General features: G+C 45.2%; 1 protein-coding gene across 1 annotated transcript in view; it reads right to left on the bottom strand.

Moving 5' to 3' along the window:
- The window catches only part of LOC137304253 (patatin-like phospholipase domain-containing protein 6), a 150,344-nt gene that overhangs the window by 30,178 nt on the left and 103,296 nt on the right, over positions 1 to 16,870 (bottom strand). Inside the window, exons 20-22 of the mRNA XM_067972806.1 lie at positions 16,363 to 16,479; positions 5,774 to 5,922; positions 2,701 to 2,853 (exon numbers count right to left, since the gene is read on the bottom strand). Coding sequence (XP_067828907.1) covers positions 2,701 to 2,853; positions 5,774 to 5,922; positions 16,363 to 16,479 — 419 coding nt within the window. The remainder of the gene's footprint in view (positions 1 to 2,700; positions 2,854 to 5,773; positions 5,923 to 16,362; positions 16,480 to 16,870) is intronic.

Here is a 16,870-nt window from a genome sequence, read left to right as displayed (position 1 = left end):
GGTCCAGTGGAGTAGCGTAGTCTTGACTGCAGAGAAGTCCAGGGACTTGGAAGCCAAATTTGAGCAAAGATCCAGTGCTGACTGATGAAAACAAAGAGCAGGCATGGTCGGGGGATGGACAGTGGGTCCAGGTAACTTTAGACTTGCAGCCTGAACTTGTAGTTTGGGCTAAAATGCACCAACTATTAGAGCCAGGGGAAGTTAAACAGTGGAAGAGAGGACATTGGGGGAGAAAGGGCAAAGGATAGCCGATAGGGTTACACAGCAAAGGAGCTCCCTAGGGGGCAGCCAGCCCAGGAGCCACCTTGAACAGGGTTGTTGGAAGATTGGAGACGGGGTGGTAGTTTGCAAGGACAGAGGGGTTGACGGTGGGTTTTTTGAGGAAGGGATGTGATGACGGCAGTTTTGAAAGGATGGGGGAGAAGTTTCTGAGGAAATGGAATCACTTCAAATTTCAGTTAGCATGGGGCCAGGAAGGGAAGTTGGACAGTAAGCAGTTTATTGGGAATGGATTCAAGGAAGGAAGAGGTGGCTGTCATGGGCAAGATAAGCTGAGAGAGGGCATGATGGGAGGCAGAATAGAGATGCGAGTTCAGGGCCATGGCAGGGCAAAGGCTGGGTGGGGGAGGGGGGAGCAGAGGTTTGGTTTAGTGGGAAAGGGGTCAAGCAGAAGAAGCAACTGAATGAATGGTCTCAACCTTAGTGATGAAGTCCACAAATTCCTCGCACTTGTTGGGGGAGAGGATGAGGGGGCGGGGCAGGGCAGAGAGGTTTAAGGAGGCGGTTGGTAGTGGGAAAAAAGGAGCTGGAGCTTATCTTTGCATTCCAGGGTATTCCTGGGGTAGTGGCTGGTTTTGACAGAGGAGATTGAGGCCTGATAGCACTTGATGTGGTCCAGCCAGATCTGGTGATGGATCGGCTGAACTAGCTGTGCGCCAAATACAATCGAGTCTGCGCCCCCTGGATGAGGGAGTGATGATGGGGGCCACACCAGGGGGAACGACCAAGATGGGAGGGAGTAAGGGTTTTTCTGGGGTCAAGGGCATCAAAGGTGAAGGTGTGGAGCGGTTGAGCAAATCGACAGCTGCAAGTGCTGTGGTGAATGGAGCTGTTACATAGTAAAGCCATCCTGGGTTTCATTCTGACTGTTGGAGCTTGTTGTGCAATTCAGATGTGTCAGAAGCTATACAGAAGTGCAGGTAAGGGAGTTATTTGCTGCAGGGCTGATTTGAGTTATGAAGATGGGTGTCTGCTTCCTTACAGCACTCATCATTTACTTTCCTAATTACACAAGCAACATCACGCTCTCAAATGATGCCACATTAGTGGCAACCATCTGTGCACATTCTTGAATATGGGCAGTCACGTTAAGGTAAGATCTGCAGACCTTCCAACTCCCATTTGCACAGTGGCTCATAAAGCAGCTTTCCAGCCAAGAGCGGCTGGAATTGCCGATAAAGCATAGTCGTTCACCTCTGTACATGCGTGAACAGGGGTCAAATAGTGAGCTGCCTACATTAGTAGACAAAAGTGAGCGTTTCCTACATTACTACAATGGCTACACTTCAAAAATACTTCATTGGCTGTAAAGTGCTTTGGGATGGCCTGAGGCCATGAAAAGCACGACAGAAATGCAAGTCTTTCTTTCTGCTCCGAATGTGCACGGTTAAGGTGACAACTATGGGATGGGTGACCGGTGGGCTGGGCGCACACTGAAGGATTAACAAGTACAGCGTAATCATTACAAATTTCTGGAGTGACAGTGAAAGTCGGTACACACGACATGAACACAGTCAGCTCATATTGTGAGGGTGAAGTCCCTCGAGCTGGCCCCTTGTACTCAGCCATTCCACCCGTGAAGTACCCTCACTCCATAACTAAACACGACCATGGTAGCAGGAATTTTACAAAACAGAGATACATCTCAACAAACTAAAAGAAGTTTTGGCGAAAGGGGAGTGAAGACAGAAGGAATGAGACAGATAGCACTGGGAGGTGGTCATGGAATGGTATGACTATGAGTGTGCTCTGAAAGGATTGGACATCTTGAAATGAAGAAACATTGGTCAATCAGGACCTGAAACGATGTTTAACATACACTTCAAACCAAGCGACTGAGAGATTCATACAGGTAGAGTTCCAGGGCTTGCAAGGCTCTAGGGAAAGAGCAGGGGAGTGGGACTAATTGGATAGCTCTTTCAAAGAGCCGGCATGATGGGCCGAATGGCCTCCTTCTGTGCTGTACAATTCTATAATTCTAGGTAGAGTTTCTGTCCGCCTGTTTTGAACTGCACATACTCTCCCCGTAGGAACCCACCCTACCTACCCACGGCCAGGGATCTGAGGAACTAGGAACCATTACAATCCCAGAGACCCTGAATAATGCCCCCCACCAGGACCATGTTTACCCATGGTATGAAGCGGAGAGGGGGAAAAAAATCCAACTGTTTGTGTTTATTTTAAATTAAATTCAAAGCTGCCTGAAAGGGTGGCGGAAGCAGATTCAACATTAACTTTCAAAAGGGAATTGGATGAATACTTGAAGGGAAAATTTTGCTATGGGGAAAGAGCAGGTGGAATGGGTCTAATTGGATAGCACTTTCAAAGAGCCGGCACAGGCATGATGGGCTGAATGGCCTCCTTCTGTGCTGTATGATTCCATGATCATCTGAAAGCATAACCCAAGAGACATGTACTTACATAAATCTCATCAAACTTGCCGAAGTCCATGGTTTTGAACCTGTCGATAGGTGGGCGGATGTATTCACAGTACGCACTGCTCTTCACCAGCTCCAGCTGTCGGACGCAGGAGACGTAAGCCAGTCTCGACTGGATTTCTGCCATATCTGGCACCTAGAATGTTTCAGATCAATGGTGTGTTACACAGAATCTGCTAACATCACTGTATAAGACATGCACACCAGTCTAAGGAGCCCCTTTCTAAACTGGAGGAGTAAAACCACAGCGAACATTCGACAAGACACAACTGTTACTTTAACAAGGAAACGCATTCTCTTCGACAGCAAACGAGGTGACAGGTTATGGTGGGAGAGGGAGACAGTGCACGAAAAAAACAAGAGCTCTCAGATGAGGGAAAGACAAAAGAAAACGAGTGAGAGAGAAATTGAGAGTGGAAGAGAGAGAGCGTCAATCAACACAGGGCGGGAGGATTAATTAGACTCAGTTCTCCACATCTTCCTATTGGGATTTAGCTCTAACCATTAACATGAAAATTACATATTTTAGATTTGCAGTAGTTCCAACAGGAAATTCTTCATTTCTCACTGTCTTTAATCAGCAACATCGAACACAGCTAAAGATTCCAGCACGGCAGCAATTCATTATTCCCATCCCTGGATTCCCCCCACCCTTTCTCGGCTCCCGCAGGGGGCGCGGCCCCTCCCGCAGGGAACTGTTCTGGTGAAAAAGCATCCGCAGTATTTTGCTTTTGTTGTATGAGATTATAAGGTTCTTCTCTTCACCATCTACTCCCTGGCAAAATAAACTAGTAACAATCTTCACTTGGCTCGGAGGGATATTTTCCCAGCAATACGCAGCTGGAAATCCGTACACAACCCAGCTCCATGTGTAATAGCCTTGGCAGAATCAGTGAGAAACAGGAGTAGCCAATGAACTGGGAGTGACAGCGATGTATTTAAGTACTTATCCCTGAAGTGCTCATTATCTTAAACCTCAGTTCACAAATTCCTACTCGGGAACGATAATTAAAGTAACAATAAATCACGTGTTGTTCAGTGCTCCTGCATTCCAATGTAATGTCCCGTAACAGCATCCATAATTACACCTGTTCCAATGTACCTCAGTCCTGTACTGGAGAGCGAGAGAGCTGGAGAGCGAGAGAGCGAGAGAGCGAGAGAGCGAGAGAGCAAGAGCGCGAGAGAGCAAGAGCGCGAGAGAGCGAGAGAGCGAGAGAGCGAGAGAGCGAGAGAGCAAGAGCGCGAGAGAGCGAGAGAGCAAGAGCGCGAGAGAGCGAGAGAGCGAGAGAGCGAGAGCGCGAGAGAGCGAGAGCGCGAGAGAGCGAGAGAGCGAGAGCGCGAGAGAGCAAGACAGCGAGAGAGCGAGAGCGCGAGAGAGCAAGACAGCGAGAGAGCAAGACAGCGAGAGAGCAAGACAGCGAGAGAGCAAGACAGCGAGAGAGCAAGACAGCGAGAGAGCAAGACAGCGAGAGAGCAAGACAGCGAGAGAGCAAGACAGCGAGAGAGCAAGACAGCGAGAGAGCAAGACAGCGAGAGAGCAAGACAGCGAGAGAGCAAGACAGCGAGAGAGCAAGACAGCGAGAGAGCAAGACAGCGAGAGAGCAAGACAGCGAGAGAGCAAGACAGCGAGAGAGCAAGACAGCGAGAGAGCAAGACAGCGAGAGAGCAAGACAGCGAGAGAGCAAGACAGCGAGAGAGCAAGACAGCGAGAGAGCAAGACAGCGAGAGAGCAAGACAGCGAGAGAGCAAGACAGCGAGAGAGCAAGACAGCGAGAGAGCAAGACAGCGAGAGAGCAAGACAGCGAGAGAGCAAGACAGCGAGAGAGCAAGACAGCGAGAGAGCAAGACAGCGAGAGAGCAAGACAGCGAGAGAGCAAGACAGCGAGAGAGCAAGACAGCGAGAGAGCAAGACAGCGAGAGAGCAAGACAGCGAGAGAGCAAGACAGCGAGAGAGCAAGACAGCGAGAGAGCAAGACAGCGAGAGAGCAAGACAGCGAGAGAGCAAGACAGCGAGAGAGCAAGACAGCGAGAGAGCAAGACAGCGAGAGAGCAAGACAGCGAGAGAGCAAGACAGCGAGAGAGCAAGACAGCGAGAGAGCAAGACAGCGAGAGAGCAAGACAGCGAGAGAGCAAGACAGCGAGAGAGCAAGACAGCGAGAGAGCAAGACAGCGAGAGAGCAAGACAGCGAGAGAATAAGAGGTAGCGATAAAGGACAAATGCGGTGGCACCCAAGTATGTGCAAACATACTGGGAGTCATCATATCCCCCCAGGAAAGGAATGGTACACCAGTCTCAGATCTGGGCTCCAAACACGAAGAAGAGGGATGTGGGGAAGGGAATGAGAGAGAATCCCTGGTGAGAACCCCAGAGGGCTGTGGATGCTGAGTCATTGAATATATTCAAGGCTGAGATGGATAGATTTTTGGACTCTAGGGGAAATCAAGGGATATGGGGATCAGGCAGGAAAGTGGAGATGAGGTTGGAGATCAGCCATGATCTGACTGAATGGCGGAGCAGGCTCGAGGGGCCACGTGGCCGACTCTTGCTCCTATTTCTTAAGTTCCTATGAGATGGCAGTGCTAGGAAAGGGGACACCCCCTCACTTTCTAAACCCACAAAGTACTGGCATCAAGTACTCAAGAAAGGTCTGAGCACAAAATCTCCCTTCTGCACAGCCGCAGCACTGAGTGCAAATATTGCATGAGGAATGATTGGAAATTTCCAATCAAGATTGGTTTAATCCTAACCTCGATGATGCATATCCATTCTTAGGCATTAGGCAGTGAGTGGGCCTTGTCCACTGAATGATGGGCAGATGAGTGCAGCGTGCAGTGGTAACTGTGTGCAAACTACCCAAAGTCGTTCAATGGCACACTCTGGACAGCACTCAGAGTGGAGACTGAACCGCTATCTGAGTAGGTGGTTGTAAATCAGCTGTGAGAAATGGAGACAATTCACGAGCGCTCCTCTCACTGCACCAGCCAGTCTCCCAACTCCTTTACAAAGGTCACTGTGTAATGGATTGAAAAGCAGACTTCTCTGCCGAGTTTCCTACTTTAACTTTTTCTGCCCACGGATTTAGACGTTTCCAAAGCAACCACCATCCCGAAAGGCTGTCTCCATAGTTACACAGCTCAGTTTCATCCTTGCTTCCCACATCAATGGCAATGACCGTTTTGGCGCCCATAGTTTTTGCGATGTCAGCTGCAATTATAAAAAACAATTCATTTAACACAGCAACTGAACAAGACATGAATATTGCATACTGCGCAGTACAGCACCCAGCCCTAGGGCAGAAGGGCGGGATCTCTCTGAAGACTATTCCCAGAAACAGCTTCCATCTGGTTAGTCCTCGAAGAATCACAGCACTGCTTTTGCACCATATCCAAAACATTAAAAGAATGTTCCATTCTAATTATACTGTAAATGTACACAAGCTGCATTGCACCCCACTTACCGTAGTCCACTTTAAAATAAGATATATTAAAGAAACTTAATTAGTCATCATAGGAGCAACTCGATTGGTGTTTACATCTATCAAAACATTCTACCAATACACAACACTGTATTTAAAATACTCGATGCATAAACTTATTGAATGAATAATGATTTCCATATTGACTGATAGACACTTGATAGACAAGGCAGTAATCTAATCCGGCATTTCAGACCATGCCAAGTAACAGAGGCATAATGCTGGGAACAGTCCTCTAACCCCAGATATGAGATACTGATGTGAGGGTGGGGTTGGGAGATGGGGTTATTCTATCCTGTGTTTATTTCTGCGGGTCATGGCACAGAGTGACATGTGACGATATATACTCTGGCCATTGCAAAGTAATGCTAACGAAGAAAGTAATGTGGCCAGAGATTAATAATGCAGCCAATGGATTGTCATCTGGCTAGTGTTCATAACATGGTCATCATTTGGAATTTGGCTAATGGTTAGTGATGTGGCCAGAGTATAACATTAGGGCCAACATATAGTAATATCGCCTCTGCATCGTGATGCAAGAGGTATGTAACAATACAGCTGGTACACCACAGTACGGCCAAGGGATAGCAATCTGGATCAAGTGGTCATTGTATAATGATGTAGACAGTGTATAACAACATGACCAGTGGAGAAAGGTCAGGAGGGCAACAGTGATAGGGGATTCTATAGTTAGGGGAGCAGACAAGCGTTTCTGGGAAGCAGACGTGATTCCAGGATGGTATGTTGCCTCCCTGGTGCCAGCAGAACATTCTGGGGTTGGGGGGAGGGTGGGGGGTGGGGGGAGAAAGGTAATAGAAAGAGGGCGTGGTCCATGTCGGTACCAACGACATAGGTAGAAAGAGGGATGTGGTCCTCCAGACAGATTTTAAGGAGCTAGGAAAGAGATTCAGAAGCAGGACCTCAAAAGGTAGTAATCGCCAGATTACTCCCGGTGCCAAGCACTAGTGAGTGTATAAATAGGAGGATCGAGCAGATGAATGCGTGGCTGGAGAGATGGTGCAGGAGGGAGGGTTTTAGATTCCTGGGGCATTGGGACCAGTTCTGGGAAAGGGAGGACCTGTACAGGCCGGACGGGTTGCACCTCAACGGAGCTGGGACCAATGTCCTCGCGGGGAGGCTCGCCAGTGCTGTGGGGGCGGGAGGGGGTTTAAACTAATTTGGTGGGGGGATGGGCACCAGGATGTAGCAATGGAAAGGAGAACCAAGGGACACACAGGATCTGGAGAGAAAGATAGCACTAGAGCAAGTAATAGCACGGTATTAGGTGGGATCAGACTAAGAGAGAGTACAAGAAAGTCTAAGACTGGTTTGTGTGTAAATGCACAAAGTGTGGTAAACAAGGTTGGTGAGCTGCAGTTGCAAATAACCACATGGGAATATGATGCTGTGGTGATAACGGAGACCTGGCTCAAAAAAGGGCAGGATTGGGTACTAAATATTCCTGGATACAAGGTGTTCAGGAAAGATAGGGAAGGAAAGAAAGGAGGGGGAGGGTGGCAGTATTGATTAAGGAGAATATTGCAGTACTAGAGAGAGGATGTCCTGGAGGGGTTGAGGACAGAATCTATTTGGTTAGAGTTAAGAAACAATAGAGGTGCCATTACACTACTGGGTGTATTCTTTGGCCACCAACTAGTAGGAAGGATATAGAGGAGCAAATTGCAGGGAAATTACAGAGAGATGCAAGAACGATAGAGTAGTGATAACTGGGACTTCAACTATCCTAATATAGACTGGGATAACAATAATAAGGGGCAAAGAGGGGGAGGAATTTTTGAAATGTGTTCTGGATAACTTTCTTGACCAGTACGTTTCCAGCCCAACGAGGAAGGAGGCATTGCTGGACTTGGTTCTAGGGAATGAGGTGGGCCAAGTGGAGCAAGTGACAGCAGGGGAGCATTTAGGGAGCAGCGATCATAGTATCATAAGGTTTAGAATAGCAATGGAAAAGGACACAGACCATTTCAAAGTAAAAATACTTAATTGGAGGAGGGCCAATTTCAGTGGGATGAGAACAGATCTGGCCTGGATAAATTGGAATCAAAGATTGGCAGGCAAAACTGTAATTGAACAGTAGGCAGCCTTTAAAGAGATGGCTCGGGTAAGTCTAGGCACATTTCCATGAGGCAGAAAGGTACGGCAACTAAAGCCAGAGCTCCCTGGATGCCAAAAGAGATAGTGAGTAAGATGAAATGGAAAAAAGGGGTGTGTGACTGATGTCAGGTTGATAACACAAGTGAGAACCAGGCAGAATATAGAAAGTTCAGAGGGAAGTGAAAAAGGAAGTAAGAGGGGCAAAGAGAGAGTATGAGGATAGACTGGCAGCCAATATAAAAGGGAATCTAAAAGTTTTCTACAGGTATGTAAACAGTAATGGGGAGGGGTGGGGCCGATTAGGGATCATGAAGGAGATCTACTCATAGAGGCAGAAGGGATGGCTGAGGTACTAAATGAGTACTTTGCATCTGTCTTTACCAAGGAAGAAGGTGCTGCCAGAGTCTCAGTAAAGGAAGACGTAGTTGAGATACTGGATAGGTTAAAAATTGATAAAGAAGTACTAGAAAGGTTAGTTATATTTAAAGTAGATAAGACACCCGGTCCGGATGGGATGCATCAGAGGTTGCTGAGTGAAATACGGGTGGAAATTGCAGAGGTACTGGACATAATCATCCAAATATCTGTAGATACGGGAGTGGTGCCAGAGGACTGGAGAATTACAAATGTTACGCCCTTGTTCAAAAAAGGTGCAAGGGTAAACCCAGCAACTATAGACCAGTCAGTTTAACCTTAGTGGTGGGGAAACTTTTAGAAACGATAAGCCAGGACAGAATTAACAGTCACTTGGATGAGTGTGGATTAATTAGGGAAAGCCAGCACGGATTTGTTAAAGGCAAAGCGTGTTTAACTCAGGTGATAAGAGTTTTTTGATGAGGTAACAGAGAGGGTCGATGAGGGCAATGCAGTTGATGTGGTGTATATGGACTTTCAAAAGGCATTTGATAAAGTGCCACATGGCAGACTTGTCATCAAGATTGCAGCCCATGGAATAAAGGGGGCAGTAGTAACATGGATACAGAATTGGCTAAGTAACAGGAAACAGACAGTAGTGGTGAACGGTTGTTTCTCAGACTGGAGGGAGGTGTACAGTGGTGTTCCGCAGCTGCTGGGACCACTGCTTTTCTTGATATATATTAATGACTTGGACATGGGTGTATAGGGCACAATTTCAAAATTTGCAGGTGACAAAACTTGGAAGGGTAGTGAACAGTGAGGAGAATAGTGATAGACTTCAAGAAGATATAGATAGGCTGGTGGCATGGGCGGACACATGGCAGATGAAAGTCAATGTAGAAAAATGCAAAATGATATACTTTGGTAGGAAGAACAAGGAGAGGCAATATAAACTAGAGGACACAGCTCTAAAAGGCATACAGGAACAGAGAGATCTGGGTGTATATGTGCACAAATCATTGAAAGTGGCAGGGCAGGTTGAGAAAGCGGTTAAGAAAGCATACAGGATCCTGGGCTTTGCAAGCAGAGGCATAGAGTACAAAAGTATGGAAGTCATGATGAAACTTTATAAAACCACAACTGGAGTATTGTGTCCAGTTCTGGAAAGGTGTGAAGGCCTTAGAGAGGGTGCAGAAGAGATTTACTAGAATGATTCCATGGATGAGGGGCTTTAGTGACGTGGGTAGACTGCAGAAGCTGGGGTTGTTCTCCTTGGAACAGAGAAGGTTGCAAGGAGATTTGATAGAGGTATTCAAAATCATGAAGGGTCCAGACAGAGTAGATAGAGAGAAACTGTTCCCATTGGCAGAAGTGTCAAGAACCAGAGGGCATAGATTTAAGATGATTGGCAAAAGAACCAAAGGTGACATGAGGAAAAACTTTTTTATACAGTGAGTGGTTAGGATCTGGAATGCACTGCCCGAGGAGGTGGTGGAGGCAAATTCAATCATGGCCTTCAAAAGGGAACTGGATAAGTATTTGAAAGGAAAAAATTTGCAGGGCTATGGGGATAGGGCGCGGGAGTGGGACTAGCTGGATTGCTCTTGCATAGAGCCGGCGCGGACGCGATGGGCCGAATGGCCTCTTTCTGTGCTGTAACCTTTCTATGATTCCATGTAGACATTACATAACAATGTGACCAGTGTATAATCAAGTAGACAGTATACAACAGTGAGCAATGTTTAATGACATGCCCAGAGTATAATGATGTACAGTGCATAATGATGTAGACTGTATATATCAATGTTTCCAGTGTATAATGATGTAGACAGTATACAACAATGTGTCCAACGTATAATCAAGTAGACTGTATACAATAGTGAGCATAAACTGTATACAACAGTATATAACAATGTGCCCAGTGTGTAATGATGTAGACAGCATATAATGTGTCCAGTATAGTATATAACTGTGTCCAGTGTATAATGTGGACAGTATATAACAATGTGTCCAGAATATAAGGTACATTATATATAATGTCCAGTATATAATGATGTCCAGTACATAATGATGTAGACAGTATATGAATGTGACCAGTGTATAATGATGTAGACAGCATATAACATGACCAGGAAGGAAGCAGTGCTGGACCTAGTTCAGGGGAATGAAGTGGGGCAGGTGGAGCAAGTTTCAGTGGGGGAGCATTTGGGGAACAGTGATCATAATATTAGGTTTAGAATTCTTATGGAAAAAGACAAGGAACAATCAAATGTGAAAATACTTAAGTGGAGGAGGGCAAATTTCAGTGAGTTATAAAGGGATTTTGTCCAGGTGGATTGCAGTCAAAAAAACAGTAATTGAATAATGAGAGGCCTTCAAGGAGGTGTTGGTTTGGGTGCAGAGTAGACACACTCCTACCGGGTGGGGGGTGGGGAGAGAGAGACACAAGGAAGGGCATCCAAAGCTAGACCTCCCTGGGTGACTAAAGATGTAGAGATTAAAAGAACAGAAAAAGGAGGCTTTTGACAAATGTAAGGTTCATAATATAATAGAGAGCCAGGCTGAGTACAGAAAGTACAGAGGAGATTTAAAAAAGGGAATAAGAGGGGCAAAGAGAGAATATGAGAACAGATTAGCGGCTAACATAAAAGGGAACCCAAAAGTCCTTTATAAGCATATAAATAGTAAAAGGGTAGTCAAAGGAATGGTGGGACCAATTAGGGGCAAAAAAGGAAATCTTCTTGTGGAGGCAGAAGGCATGGCCGAGGTACTGAATGAATACTTTGCATCGGTCTTCACTAGAGAAGAGGATGCTGCCATTGTACCAGTAAAGGAGGAGGTAGTAGTGATATTGGATAGGATAAAAATAGATAAAGAGGAGGGACTTAAAAGATTGGGAGTATTCAAAAGGAGAAAAGCCACCCGGTCCAGACGGGATGTACCCTAAGTTTCTGAGGGAAGTAAGGGTGGAGATTGCGAGGGCTCTGGCCACAATCTTCCAATTCTCCTTAGATAAGAGGATGGTGTCAGAGGTCTGAATGATTGCAAATGTTCAAAAAAGGGGAGAGGGATAAACCCGGCAATTACAAGCCAGTCAGCCTAACGTCGTTGGAGGAGAAACTTTTAGAGACAATAATCCAGGACAAAATTAATTGACACTTGGAAAAGTATGGGCTAATAAATGAAAGTCAGCACAGATTTGTTAAAGGAAAATCGTGTTTGACTAACTTGATTGACTTATTTGATGAAGTAACGGAGAGGGTTGATGAGGGTAGTGCAGTTGATGTGTATATGGTCTTTCAAAAGGCATTTGATAAAGTGCCACACAATAGACTTTAGCAAAATTAAAGGCCATGGGATTAAAAAGGACAGTGGCAGTGAGGATACAAAATTGGCTAGGGGACAGAAAGCAGAGTAGTGGTGAACGGTTGCTTTACAAACTGGAGAGAAGTATACAGTGGTGTTGCCCAGGGGTCAGTATTAGCGCCACTGCTCTTTTTGATATATATTAATGAACCAGTCTTGGGTATAAACGGTATAATTTCAAAGTTGCAAATGACACGAAACTCGGAAACATAGTAAATAATGTGGAGGATAGTAACAGACTTTAGGAAGACATAGACAGACTGGTGAAATGGGCAGACACATGGCAAGTGAAATGATGCATTTTGGTAGGAAGAATGAGGAGAGGTGATATAAACAAAATGGCACAATTTTAAAGGGGGTGCAGGAACAGAGAGACCTGGGGTGCACATACACAAATCTTTGAAGGTGGCAGGGCAAGTTGAGAAGGCTGTTAAAAAAGCATATGGGATCCTGGGCGTTATTAATAGACATGATGTGGAGATGCCGGTGATGGACTGGGGTTGACAATTGTAAACAATTTTACAACACCAAGTTATAGTCCAGCAATTTTATTTTAAATTCACAAGCTTTCGGAGGCTACCTCCTTCCTCAGGTAGGAGGAAGGAGGAAGCCTCCGAAAGCTTGTGAATTTAAAATAAAATTGCTGGACTATAACTTGGTGTTGTAAAATTGTTTACAGTTATTAATAGAGGCATAGAGTACAAAAGCAAGGAAGTTATGTTAAACCTTTATAAAACACTGGTTAGGCCTCAGCTGGAGTATTGTGTTCAATTCTGGGCACCACACTTTAGGAAGGATGTCAAGGCCTTGGAGAGGGTGCAGAGGAGATTTACTAGAATGGTACCAGGGATGAGGGACTTCAGTTATGTGGAGAGACTGGAGAAGCTGGGGTTGTTCTCCTTGGAACAGAGAAGGTTAAAGGGAGATTTGATAGAGGTGTTCAAAATCATGAACGGTTTTAATAGAGTAAATGAGGAGAAACTGTTTCCAGTGGGTCGGTAATCGAGGACACAGATTTAAGGTGATCGGCAAAAGAGCCAGAGGCGACAAGAGGAAATATTTTTTATGCAGTGAGTTGTAATGATCTGGAATTCACTGTCTGAAAGGGTGGTGGAAGCAGATTCAATAGTAACTTTCAAAAGGGAATTGGATAAATACTTGAAGGGAAAAAAATTACAGGAATATGGGGAAAGAGCAGGGGAACAGGACTAATTGGATAGCTCTTTCAAAGAGGCAGCATGGACACAATGGGCCGAATTGTCGTCTCCTGTGCTGTACCGACTATAATACTATAATAATGTAGACTGTATATAACGTGTCCAGTGGCTAGCATTAGGACTAGTGGATAAAAATATGGCCAATATTTAATAATTTGTATATTATATAATAATGTAGCTAGTAGCAACCCCCACAGCAATGTAGGGGACATATAGCAATATAAGGCACCAAGAAAACAGCAGTGGTTGGTGCCAAGGGACAGTTCCTAAACAGTTCACTTGCGTGAAACACCCATTTTGATGACAGGATTTCGAGAACCTGTCGAAATGCACTCCGACTCCCGACACTTCCCTGCTTGGTGTAGCGACCCATTGAGAGCGCTGTAGAAACCTGCTTTCACCAAACTCAAACAACTCTCCATGTACAGGTAGATGGAAATTTAATTTTCAAGTTATAGATTGAGGGAATTGTTTAAAAACACTAAACGGCCAAGAGTTAACAGCCTATACATTAGATCGGTGCCAGCTGCTGCAGACGCTCTCTATCGGCACTGTATTCTATCAATTAACAAAACCAAAACATTTAGTACAGGCAGGAAAGAAAATCAGAAATGCTGGAAATCTGAATGTGAAACAGAAAATCCTACTGGTTAAGCAGGTCAATACCATTTTAACAAGGGAAGGTTAAAGTTTTGGGTCCAACCTGTAACCTATTGGGTAAGGCAACATGGTTGTCACGGTACTAGACTAGCACCGCAGAGGTCAGGAGTTCAAATGGCCCTTTGGAACTAGGTGAGTATTGTTGAAGCAAGTGCCAAAAAGAGATTGCCATCTTCTGAAACCTGGGATGTATTACTGCCTTTAAACATATTCTTACTGTAAACAGTCAACAATGGTTTACCATTTTTAAAGTTACTGCTCAGTACAATCCCGCAATGTGTGGGTTTCTATATCTTATTGTATAGATTTTCACTATTGCATTGATAATTACCATTATATTATACAAATTCACTTAGACAAGTTTCAAATATATTTTGGTTAGTTTTGGAAAGTGGAAGTTTCTGGTCAGAGTTGCACAATGCAGAGGTTGGACGTGTTTTTGCCCTGGATCTGGGCAAGTTCCCGATTCCAAATAATAGTTACACCCCTTTGCTCGCTCACATAGTCTAGTGGATAAACAGGTTATTTTCGGGTTGGCAGGCTGTATCTGGTGGGGTACCGCAAGGATCGGTGCTTGGGCTTCAGCTATTTACAAATCTATATTAATGACTTGGATTAAGGGACCAAGCGTAATGTATCCAAGTTTGATGATGATACAAAGCTAGGTGGGAAAATAAGTAGTGAGGAGGACACATAGTTTACAAAGGGATATCGACAGGTTAAGTGAGTGGGCAAGAAGGTGGCAGATGGAGTATAATGTGGGGAAATGTGAGGTTATTCACTTTGGTAGGAAAAATAGAAAAACAGAATTTTTTTTTAAATGGTGAGAAACTATTAAATGTTGGTGTTCAGAGAGATTTGGATGTCTTGCTGCAAGAAACACAAAAAGTCAGCATGCAGGTACAGCAAGCAATTAGGAAGGCAAATGGCATGTTGGTCTTTATTGCAAGGGGGTTGGAGTACAAGAGTAAGGACGTCTTACTGCAATTGTACAGGGCTTTGGTGAGACCTCACCTGGAGTACTGTGTACAGTTTTGATCTCCTTTTCTAAGGAAGGATATACTTGCCTTAGAGGCGGTGCAACAAAGGTTCACTAGATTAATTCCTAGGATGAGAGGGTTGTCCTATGATGAGAGGTTGAGTAGAATGGGCCTATAGTCTCTGGAGTTTAGAAGAATGAGAGGGGACCTCATTGAAACATATAAGATTCTGAGGGGCTTGACAGGGTAGATGCTGGCTGAAGAGTCTAGAACTAGAGGGCATAGTCGCAGGATAAGGGATCGGCCGTTTAAGACTAAGATGAGGAGGCATTTCTTCACTCAGAGTTGTAAATCTTTGGAATTCTCTACCCTGGAAGGCTTTGGATGCTGAGTCATTGAGTATATTCAAGGCTGAGATAGATACATTTTTGGACTCAAGGGGAATCAAGGGATATGGGGATCGGACAGGAAAGTGGAGTTGAGGTCGAAGATCAGCCATGATCTGACTGAAAGGCGGAGCAGGCTCGAGGGGCCGCATGGCCAACTCCTGCTCCTATTTCTTACGTTCTTATGTTTTACCCTATAACACTGTGAGATGCCCGCTCACCTGTAGGGCTGGGATAATTGTGTAGCTCGGAGATTCGAGGGGATAAACTAAATTACAAATTTGGGGAATTTATTTTTAAATTCAATTTAATAAAAAAACTTCCACTGTCTCCATTAAAATAGCCACGGGATGTAAAGTATTTCCCTATCAGACACTCAGTGCTGTTAGTATTTTCCATTACCATCACGAATCACCTCAGTCACAACCACCTCCACCCCACTATGTGCAGCTGTGTCAGTTGACACTAAGAGGAAGCACTTTACAGCAGATACCAGACCACAGGTGATCAGCCAAGGTTTCACACACACTCCATGCGGTTTATAAATCACATACCCCCCCACAGCGGATCACGATTACAATAGTGTATCTGAGGCATCGATTTTGCCGAATTCATTCTAATAATTCTTTGGCATTACTGACTTTTTAAATAAAGGTGGCTCCATTATGACTACAAGTTTGACAAAGTGTGAGGCTAAATGACAGAGGGTTAGTTTGCCATCAAGTGACACAGGACCACCTCCCGCCTCGGCCAAGCGGGTGAATCGGGCCATCCCATTTCAGCAGCTGGCTTATTTTTCACCAACTTAATTTGTGACAAAGTGTCGACAGTTTGCATCGGAGCCTGGTTTTAATTGGAACTGTGAATTCCGCAAAGCGACCGGACGAGATTGGATTTTGCATGGGACAAATAAGGAGAGCTGATCGGCTGCTACAGGTGCTCGTTTCATTCTCTTTTTTGCGACTGCAACAATTTAAAATAACACGTTTTAACTGAGGAATACCGAGTGCATTAACTCGACATATTTTGCTTATTAGCTTATTTAGGTCTCACCTTTCGCCTCTGCTCTCCTTTTGTCACATACTTGCCTGGCAGATTGTTGATGTATCCTCCGTCCATGAGCAAATGTCCGTCCTTTGGGTCACAGAGTGGCGGCAGGTATCCCGAGAGGGACATGCTAGCTCGCACGTACCGCCACAGCGAGCCTAACCACACGAGGAACAGATGCAGTCAGACCCTAGAAGAGCACAGGTGCGCGCGACCCGCGACCCTCCCCCACGTCCTCAGAGCAAGGCGCTTGTTTTATGCAGAGAGGTGGAGGAGAGGAGGTCACAGCTTTCTACTTGCAGGCCTATGGAAATCTGCACAGCAACAGAACCACCGCAGCACAAAGTCCGCTGCACGCCAGATTTTGGGGGGTGGGGCGAAAATCTTGCACCCAACTCTCCAGGTAATTGCCGCTTTGTATTTTATAATAATCAGCGCTACAGCAAAAAAAAAATCACTAGCATTGTCGATTATTAATGTTCAATTACAGTGGAATCCAAGTGCAATTCCCAGTGTAGATTAACCCACCTGCTACAACCAGTGTTCCCT

Source organism: Heptranchias perlo, chromosome 37, assembly GCF_035084215.1.
Source record: "Heptranchias perlo isolate sHepPer1 chromosome 37, sHepPer1.hap1, whole genome shotgun sequence".
Lineage (NCBI taxonomy): Eukaryota > Metazoa > Chordata > Chondrichthyes > Hexanchiformes > Hexanchidae > Heptranchias > Heptranchias perlo.
The sequence above is the reverse complement of the archived record's forward strand: the minus strand, read 5'-3'. Positions and strand labels throughout refer to the sequence as shown.